The sequence below is a fragment of the Fukomys damarensis genome, unplaced genomic scaffold (genome assembly GCF_012274545.1).
Source record: "Fukomys damarensis isolate Sample0158 unplaced genomic scaffold, DMR_v1.0_HiC HiC_scaffold_23, whole genome shotgun sequence".
Lineage (NCBI taxonomy): Eukaryota > Metazoa > Chordata > Mammalia > Rodentia > Bathyergidae > Fukomys > Fukomys damarensis.
In genome coordinates, this window is record NW_022900935.1 from 18,107,082 (window position 1) to 18,117,474 (window position 10,393).

The 10,393-nt window shown below is 41.3% G+C and overlaps 1 protein-coding gene across 6 annotated transcripts in view; it reads right to left on the reverse strand.

Moving 5' to 3' along the window:
* The window catches only part of Gmeb1 (glucocorticoid modulatory element binding protein 1), a 37,275-nt gene that overhangs the window by 4,707 nt on the left and 22,175 nt on the right, over positions 1–10,393 (reverse strand). For all 6 annotated transcript variants that reach the window (XM_010632153.1, XM_010632148.1, XM_010632180.1 and 3 more), the window contains 3 exons: positions 8,135–8,266; positions 6,801–6,938; positions 2,604–2,726 (listed from right to left, as the gene is read on the reverse strand). In XM_010632153.1, the coding sequence (XP_010630455.1) occupies positions 2,604–2,726; positions 6,801–6,938; positions 8,135–8,266 (393 nt within the window). The remainder of the gene's footprint in view (positions 1–2,603; positions 2,727–6,800; positions 6,939–8,134; positions 8,267–10,393) is intronic.

Here is a 10,393-nt window from a genome sequence, read left to right on the forward strand (position 1 = left end):
TAATTAAAGAAATGTGCACTTGAAACAGGTAGCACAAGCCTCTAATCCCAGGACTCTATAAGTCTGAGGTAGGAGGATCACAAGTTTGAGTCTAGTCTGGGCAACTTATCGACTTAGCAAGAACCTGTCTCAGAATGAAAAAATTAAAATAGCTCCGGCCACGGATTTAGCTGCACCTGCCTCACTAGCTCAAGGTCCTGAGTTCAATCACTGATACAAAAAAAAAAAAAAATTAATTAATTAAATAAAATAGCGAGGATAAATAAATAAATAAAATAGCTAGGGATGTAGCACAGTGATAGTCAGACCCTGAGTTCAATCATTAGTAAAGCGCAAGAAACGCAAACAAAAACCCAAGGAATAAAAAACAATAATGACTATTATCGCCAGGCATGGTGGCACAGGCCTGTAACCCCAGCATTCAGGAGGCTGAGGCAGGAAGATCGCTGTGAGTTCGAGACCAGCCTGGGCTACACAGTGAGTTCCATGTCAGTCTCAACTACATAGTGAGACCTTGGCGCAAAAACCAAAAAAAAAAAAGACTATTGTTGATATGCTCAAACTGGTGACACAAATTGGCATAATCTTATTGGGAATTGATAATATATCACAAAAATCCATAAAAAATTATCAATATTATTTAACCTCAAGTTTAGTCTTAGGAAGTTAATTTAGGACATTAAAAAAAAGCTACAGTCAAACAAATTTACCACAACAAACCAGGACTATGAATGAAAGTTTATAAAATTTAAATGTCATCCCTAGAAAAATGTTCAGGTAAAATATTTTAGAATAATTTGGGAAGAGGGCTGGGGATTTAGCTCAGTGGTTCCGCTGCCTGCCTCACAAGCACAAGTACCTGAGTTCGATCTCTGGTACTGAAAAAAAAAAAAAATCATCTGGGAAAATATTAATCTGACATGGTGAAAAGGCAGAAAATAAAAGTTCATGTTATAATTTTTTCCCCGGTACTGGAGACTGAACCAAGGGCCTCTGTAGAGACCTACATGCTCCGCCCTTCTTTATTCTTATTTTGAGACAAGGTCTCACTAAGTGAGTAAGTTGCCCAGGCTGGACTTGAATTTGTAATCCTCCTGCCTTAGCTTCCCAGAGTGCTGGGACAAGAAGCAGGTACCCACAGGCAGGGGCTCGTGTTATATCACAATCAGAACTAAAAACATAAGCTCAGTACAGTGGCTCACACCTATGATCTGCTATTTGCGAGGCAGGAGGATAACTTGAGACCAGGAGTTTGAAGCCAGCCAGGGAAACACAGGAAGATGCCATCTCAAAATATGAATAAATAAATAAATAAAAGCTGGGTGTGGTGGTGCACACCTGTAATCCCAACACTTTAGGAGGCTGAGGCAGGTGGATCATAAATTTGAGTCCTGCCTGGACAACTTAGTCTCAAAATAAAAAATAAAATAAAATAAAATAAAGGGCTGGAGATACAGCTGGGTTTAGAATGAAAATGTGTGCATACATGCATGAGAGAGAAAGAGACAGAGGGAGAGGGAGAGAGAGATAAAGGGAGCAAGGGAATGAGAAGGAAAGATGGAAGGACAGACAGGGCGGGAAAAAGGAGAGAGAGGGAGAAACAGAGAGGAAAAAAAGAGATTCAACAAGGAACTCCTGGAAGCCCGCATTTCTTTTTCTTTTTGGTACCGGGAATTGAACTCGGGTCCTTGTGCTTGCAAAGCGGGCCACCAAACCGCTGAGCTAAATCCCGGCCCTTCACATTTCTAATAAGAACCATTCTTCTGATGGTTTAAAGTTCTACGTCAGAGAAAGCACTGGACAACAATCTCCTCAAGAATTCTCTGCCGAGAGGGAAGTGAATTCAGATAAATCATTTATCCTCAGTGCCCGCAGGGGCCCAGAGACACCACCCATCCTTAAATTCTCAGGGCACCGAGCAAACTCAATAAACTAAGTTTAAAATATAAACTGGATATAAAAGTAAGTTTGTTACAACATAAACTATCCTTTCACCAATAGATTTTTCTTTCCTTTTGGCTTCATGACTGACTATGATTATGTTCTAAAGTATTGAAAATCTCATAATCCGTATCTCTGGCTTATTTGGCATCTTTTTGTACCAAAAGCTGCTGCTGCTGCTTTTCTTTCTGCTATTACAAAGTGTAGATTTGCTTTCGTTTTTTTGTGACACTAAGGGATTGAACCCAGGCCCTTCACATGAAGCTACACCCCAGCATTTTTTTTTTTTTTTTTTTTTTTTTTTTTTTGAGACAGGGTCTCACTATGTAGTTGAGACTGACCTGGAACTCGCTATGCAGCCCAGGCTGGCCTTGAACTCATAGCAATTTTCCTGCTTCAGCCTCCCCCTGGGATTACAGGCGTGCAGTGTCTAGCAGACTCTAATTCCCCAAAAGAAATGGAGGAGGGCCATCACTGGGTTCTTTTACTTTGTGCCGCCTTTGCTTCCCACCACCCCATTCACCTGGAGCTGTTTTTCTTTCAAAAAGCAAAATCTGATTATATGCAACTTTTTTAAAAGTCCTAACTGAAGTCAACAAGAAAATGGAAAGATTCATGGAAATGAGCATGCTGTCTGCTAAGAACAGAAGAAAGTTACACACCTGTCAGAGTATAGAGAAACTGCTCTTCTCCATGTTCTACCTGGTTCCTTCTGTTGTCCAAAACCTTCTTGACTGTGTCCATTAGGCCAAATGTATGCGCTACATTGTTGAGGGCAGCAGCATCTATTTAAAACAGAATACATGCCTGTAAAATTCAAACAGAAATGTTCCTCCAGCTCCCTGTTTTGCTGCTGAGAAATATGAAACAACCCAGAAATTATGGCACTCTCATCGCTTCTGTGTACATCCGGCCTTTTTGTCTCACTATTTATGATGGCTCGTCTTGAACTATGTAGCCTAGGCTCGTCACAGTGATCTTCCTGGATCAGCTGCCCAGAGCACTGGGATTACAGGTGTTTGCCACCATGCTCTGCTTGTTTTTTTTCTTAATATTGTCTCAAAGGTAGGCAAGGTGTGCATGCCTGTCAGCCCAGCCCTTGGGAGCCTGAGGCAGGAGGATTGCTGCAAGTTTGAGGGCAGCCTAGGCTATGTACTGAGTTCAAGGCCAGGTTGAACTGCATAGTGAAACTGTCTCAAAAAGCAATACCACCACCGGGGATTTAGCTCAGGAGTGCCACCGCCTGCCTCATTAGCATAAGGACCCAAGTTCAATCCCTGGTACAAAAAAAAAGCAACAACAAAAAAAGAAACTCTAAATTGCTAAATTATCCCATCCTGGGCAGGGCTGGAATTTGTGATCCTCCTGTTTTAGTCTTCTAGAGTACTGGGATTATACTTGTATACCACCAGCCCTGGCTCTTCATGCATTACTTTGTTCTTTTTTTTGGAGGTGGTGCTGGGGATCAAACTTTGGTCCTTGCACTTTCAAGGCAGGCGGTGGAACCACTGAGCTAAATCTCTTGCCCTTGTTCTTGTTTTTTTGAGACAGGGTCTCACTTTGTACAGAGGCTGGCTTTGAATTTACTATGTAGCCTAGGCTGGCCTGGCATTCATGGAGATCCTCCTGCCTCAGCCTCTTGAGTGCTGGGATTTTAGGGGTGTATTACCATGCCCGGCCTTACTGCATAACTTTTTTTTTTTTTGGCACCGGGAATCGAACTCAGGTTCCTGTGCTTGTAAAGCAGGCACCGGAACCACTGAGCTAAATTCCCAGCCCTGTATAACTTTTAATAAGTTATTTTTACAAAGATTTACCACATATATAATTGTTTTATTGTTTTGTTTAATTTCAAGAATATATTTTAATAGATAAGATTATATATTTACTAACTGGGTATGGCAGTGTACACCTGTAATCCTCACTACTTGAGAGTCTGAGGGGCCGGGGATTTAGCTCAGTGGTTCCGCTGCCTGCCTTGTAAGCACAAGGACCTGAGTTCGATCCCCTGTACCAAAAACAAAACAAAACTACTTGTTCCTCCGAGACAGGAGGATTGGAAGTTCAAGATCAGCCTAGGCAACCTATTGAGACTATATATTATATAATACATATATATAATACCCATGCAGGTATAAAACAATTTTTCTATCTTTTCTTGAAGGATGGGGTCCAAGAAGACAAAGTGTCCACAGCCAGCAAAAGCATCGCACTCGCTATTTGTTAGGTACACAGTGCTCCCTTAGGGCAGCCATCCCAGTTTGTTAGATACCGGTTCTTTGCCCGCTTCCCATTTAGTCACATGGTCTACTTTTAAAAATGTCCTGAAGGGTAAAGGTTTAATAAGATTTATTCTTTTATTGCTTTTTCATTTTTCATTAAGTTTATTGGTACTTTTTAGGTATACAATACAGTTACATTCATTCTGCTTTAGGGATGTCTCTTCTAAAATTGTCCTAGAACTTATTTTCCTGGGAGATCTTATTTTTGGGGAAACAGGGTATAAAATTATTATTATAGCATCATGCTTTTCCCCTCTACAAAACTTGCTAAAAGATGGGCCAAGGACTTAGCTCAGCAGCACAGCACCTGCCTGGCAAGAACAAGGTCCTGAGTTTGATCCTCAGTACCAAAAAAAAAAATTGCTGAAAGAATTGTCAGTATTTGTGTGGTCATTACTTGCTTTTTTTTGGTACTGGGGATCGAACTCAGGACTTTACACTTTCGAGGCAGGCATGGTACCACTGAGCTAAATTCCTGGCCTGATTACTTTCTTTTTTTCATTTTTTTGAGACAGGGTCTTACTATGTAGTTGAGACTGACCTGGAACTCACTATGTAGCCCAGTCTGGTCTCGAACTCACAGCGATCCTCCTGCCTCAGCCTCCTGAGTGCAGGGATTATAGGCATGTTCCACCACGTCTGGCCTGATTACCTTTTAACTCAGACTACTTCACTTATGGGCATCTCACTCAGTTCCACAGTTTTTGAGTGGTGGTCTCACACTGGCTCCAAAATCCTGTGCTCAAGTGATCCTTCTGATTCAGCCTCCCAAGTAGCCAGGACTATAGGCTCCCCCACACCACTGTGCCCAGCTCTATGGTTTTAAATAACATGTGGTCTGTGCTAAGAACTCCCTTGTGTAATTCTCCAGCCCTAACTTCTTCCGTGTTTCTACACACTTCTAAGTGATCTCTATTGACAGATCTCACAGCCATCTCAATCAAACATACCAAAAACTAATTTTAATTTACTCTAAATTTGTTCCTTCCCTGGTGTTTTAGCTCAATAAATGACATCGTCATCATCATATATAAGGCCCTGGGTTTAATCCCCAGCACCCAAAAAAGAGGGGAAAACAGTAAATAAATGGCTTACCACTCATAGCTCAGGTCAAAAAATTATGAATTATCCTGCATCTCTTTCTTGTCCTTTCACCCCACATCCTATCCATCAGCAAGATCTGTCAGCTCCATATTCACTTGATCTTAGCCAAAAGGCTGAGAAACAATGTAAGTTCCATATTCAAAATACATCTCCCCAGCAGGTAACACTACCACAGACCTGTAGTCTCAGCTATATGGAAGGCTGAACCAGGAGGAGTGCAAGGTTCTAGGCCAGCCTAGGTCACTCAGTGAGATTCCACTTCAAAAAAGAACAGAAAAGGGAAGGAGGAGGTGAAGGGAGGGCAGGGACAAGGGGAAAAAATGAGAACCAAGACCTGTCATGTAAAGGTACAAGATCCCAATGATGAATGTAACTGTACTGTATACCTAAAATGTACCAATAAACTCAATGAGGAAAAACAAAAAAAAAGAACAGAAAAATACACTCCCAATCTGATCATTTTCCAGGTATACCATTATGTACTCTGATAGATGCCACATCATTTCTCTTTGTTTATTTTGAGACAGGATCTCACTGTGTAGCCCAGACTGGCCTTGAACTCTAGGTGATCCTCCTGCCTCAGCCTCCCTAACACTGAGATGTGTTAGGGAGGTGTGCGCCATCATGCTGGGGCCATGCTGCATCATTTCTTGCCCAGACTAATTTTTTTTTTTTTGGTACCGGGGATCAAACTCCAGACCCTGCACTTATGAGGCAAGCAGGGGAACCACTGTGCTAAAACCCTGGCCCACAGACTACTCTTTTTAAATTTTCCAATGGTCTTTTTATTTTCACTCTTCTCTCATAGTCAGCCATCTGCAGAGCAACTAGAGTGATTTTTTTTCTTTCTTTTTTGTTTTTTGTACTACTGGGGTTTGGGCCCAGAGACTTCACACTGAATTACATCCCTATACTTTTTATTTTTTGAGACAGGGTCTCTCTGAGTTGCCCAGGCAGAGCTAGGCATGGTGACAGGCCTGTAATCCCAGACTTGAGATGCTTAGGCAGGAGGATCACCTAGAATTCAAAGCTAGCCTGGGCTACATAGTGAGATCTTTTCTTGTCTCAAAACAAAATATAGCTGGGTGTGGTAGCATATTCCTGTAATCCTAGCATGAGGGAGGTTGAGGCAGAAGAACTGCCACCATTTTAAGGCCAGCCTGAACTACACAGCAAGACCCTGTCTCAAAACAGACAAACAAAAAAATGCATTTGGAGTATGGAATAGGTGACTTAACTTTTACAAACCTCGTTTTCTTCTCTGTATAATGAAGATAATAATGTCTGTATAGGGCTGGGGATTTAGCTCAGTGGTTCCACCACTTGCCTTGCACGTGGAAGGACCCGAGTTCAATCCCCAATACCAAAAAAAAAAAGTGTACATCAGTGTTGTAGTGAGGCTAACAGGACCTGCCTACCCTTACAAGTACTCAATAAATGACCACTGTTGTTAGGGTCAGCACGCATGCATACCTGTGACCTGGAAGGGAGCCTGGAGAAGCCGCTGCTGAACTCCCCTGAGTAGCTCCTCTATTTCCTTCTGGATATTGCAGACAACCTCTTCCATCAGCCCTACATCAGCTATTCCTTTCCAGAACATCAAAGTGTCCTCTGGCACAAGAGGGATAAGACAGAGGTGAACAAAGGATGCAACAAGATACCTAGGCACAATGTTAAATCGAAAATATTTCAGTTGGGCCGGGGATTTAGTTCAGTGGTTCTGCTGCTTGCCTTGCAAGCGCAAGGTCCCAACTTCGATCCCTGGTACCAAAAAAAAAAGAAAATATTTCAGTTCAGAAAGACCTTGTTAGGCCATTTTTGGGCAGAGGAAAGCAACTTTGGGAACATTAACTGCCTCCCTGAGTTAGTACCTAATTAGCTGACCCTTTTGGACTTTTAAGGGCATGGGATGATTGTTCAATTTATCATTCCCTCAATTTGTAATGGCTCTGGCTATAAAAACAGACATGCTCCTTCACTAAAGACATTAAGTTAGCTGGGATTTAGCTCAGTGGCACCATGCCTGCCTCAAAAGTGCAAGGTCCTGAGTTTGATCCCTGGCACCACACACACACAAAAAGACATTAAGTTAAATCTTAAACAAGCATTAAATATCAAATATTATTTGATTACATTCAAATTTAATTTGCAGTATATATTAACTATTGTAAAACTTAGATAATGAAGATATTAAAGTAAATACTAATAAAAAGATATACTAACCCTAGTTCTATACTTAAGAAAAAAAAAACCTATTTGGATTGATAGGGCTTTAAACTCCCTGCAGGTGGTGGCTATGTACCTAGCTTCTAACAACACAGCCAACTAAAAAAATAGGCAATAATAAATATCAATCTAATCAATAAGTAGAGGATGATATGAACCTCTTCTGGTCCCCTTTCAGTGGATCATTAATTATCATCCTCTATACCACCTGCTACCTAGTTTTTCTTCTAACGTCTTGAAGCTTGGTTTACCTAAGAAATGTGCCAAAGTTGGGGTTAGTTTGATAGGAGAAAAAAAGCATGGACTACAGTTGCACAGCTGAATTCAGTTCCGACACTTATTGGTGGTGTGACCGGTCTTAGGCAGCTGGTGAGCCTTTCTGAATCCCAGTTTCTTCCTGTATAAAATGTGACTTAGCAGGGCAGTTACATGGATTAAAATAAAATGTTTGTAGCTATAGTTAGTATTCCTATGAATGAGAAAAACCAGCAAAAGTAATTAACAGGTCTTCTTTCTCTATAATCTAGTGATGACAAGGGTCAGAAAAGTCTGCAAGAGATCTGAGCTGCGCAGGAAGGTACCTGAAATTTCCTCGGAGTCTTTCTTCACACCCTCCTCTGTGGCCATGGTGACAGCAGCAGTGAGTGCCGAGTTCCACTCCAGCCCCGCCTCTTCCATGCTTTCTTCTGAAATAGCAATCTGTGTGATGCCACCTAAGGAGTCCATTACATGCAAAGCCAGTGACTTTTAGGAAAGAGTCATCACCATCCTCTAGCTCATACACCCGCAGAGACCTTGTTATTCTAACACACTGACCTCTTGCCTGCAGGTCCCTATTTTAAAAACTAGATTCATAGGTAAAAGGGGTGAATATTGGATTTTCTAAAAAAAGCCTTCCTTAGAAAGGAAAATGTGTTCTTTTTACTTTGAATAGGAAAGGAAAGATAACATAAATCACAACAGGGCAATATGCTTCCTGAACAGCTCTTTTCAAAGAGCCTGAAGTTAGGCATGGTTGCCAGGCTGCCCACTAAGGCTTTCCAAGGATGAGGAGAACATGAAATAATGCAAGAGTAGGGTGCTTTGCCAGAAGCCCTACTATAAACACATTCAATACTCAGTACCTAAAATGTACAAAGTTGCTATGTCTTATAAGAGACCCATGAACAACAGATTCACAGAGGAAAAAAAAAAAAAACAACAAAAACCTTTACTATTGCCTATGAAGATTTAAAACAAAGAGAATTGAGAAGACTCAAACTGATCCAGACAGCAATACAGACAATGTAAACTCTGTACTTGAAGATATTAGTAATTCTAACAAAGGAATAATATCAATATAGATAATCAAGTTAAGCAGTTTTGGCCAAAGAAAAATGAAGTGAATTTTTTCAAAGCATTTTTCACTTTTCAAGTAAAAGAATCAAATTTCCAAACTGGTAAATACATTATACTTCCTGAAGAGGATTTAAGTTATAAGAGATTTAGCACACACTCACTCAGTGGTTACTCAGAAAATATTAGGGCAGGCCAAATATCGTGTGTGTGAGGGGATAAGTGGGCATTGAACCCAGGGCTTTCACACTGAGCTACACTCCCAGCCCTTTTTTATTTTGAGAAAAGATCTCACTAAATCACTAAGCATAACATCTTTATTTTTTTGGTACCGGGGATCAAACTCAGGACCTTGCACTTGTGAAGCAGGCAACCCGGCCCTTAAAGTTTTACAATAATATTTGATACATCTTTTTTTGTTGGAAAAAGCATCTCACTTTGTAGCCCAGGATGGTCTTGAACTCATAATCTTCCTGCCTAAGTCTGCAGAGTGCTGGGATTACAGGGGTGTGCCATCATTACCCGCTATTTGAGACACATTTTATCCAGTTGTTGTATGGCTTCAGCTGGACTGAATCTTTTAATATAATCTCTCACTTCCTGGATGAAAAGGAGGAGGAACTCTAGACATAAGCTCAACAAGTCTGAAATTAAATGTGTGCCCATCCTGTTCATCTATCAGGAAGCCTCAGTTTGGCACTCTGGACCCATTCAGGCAGAGCTCCCTGATCCTTAAAACAGCATCTCCATAGTCCAGCCAGGCAATGGGACATGGTCTCTGACACAGCTGGAAACCACTTGTCAGTCTGATCCACCTTCCTATCTTGGCCACTACAGGACAAAGGATTTTCAAAACTGTCTAATTTCAACTTTGATGTGCCAAAGTGGCATCCAAGTAAGATCACAGCATATGCTTTATAAATACTGAACATCTTTTTAATGCTTACTATGTGTTTCAAAACACAAGGAAGGAGGGCTGAGGATGTGCCTTAGTGGTAGAATGTTTGCCTAGCAAGCACAAGGTCCTGGATTCCATCCTGAGTACCACAAAACAAAGGAAACCAACCAACCAAACACCTCATAAAAATCAAGGAAGAAGATCTGTCCAATACGAATTAAGAGGGGGGCTGGAGATTTAGGTCAGTGGCATAGTGCCTGCCTCACAAAAGCAAGGTCCTGAGTTCAATCCTTGGTACCAGAAAAAAAGAATTACTTAAGAGGTTGGATTTGGTGGTATAAGCCTGTAATCCCAGTACTCAGAAGGCTGAGGCAGAAGGATCACTAGCAGTTTGAGGCTGGCCTGGTATACTTAGTGAATACAAGGTCAGTCTGAACTACGCAGTGAGACCCTATCTCAAAAATACAAAACAGCTGGGGATTTAACTCAGTGGTTCTGGTGCCTGCCTTGCAAGTGCAAGGTCCTGAGTTCGAGCCCCAGTAAGAAAAACAAACAAACAAACAAACAAACAAAACAAAGGGCCGGGGATTTAGCTCAGTGTGTCTGC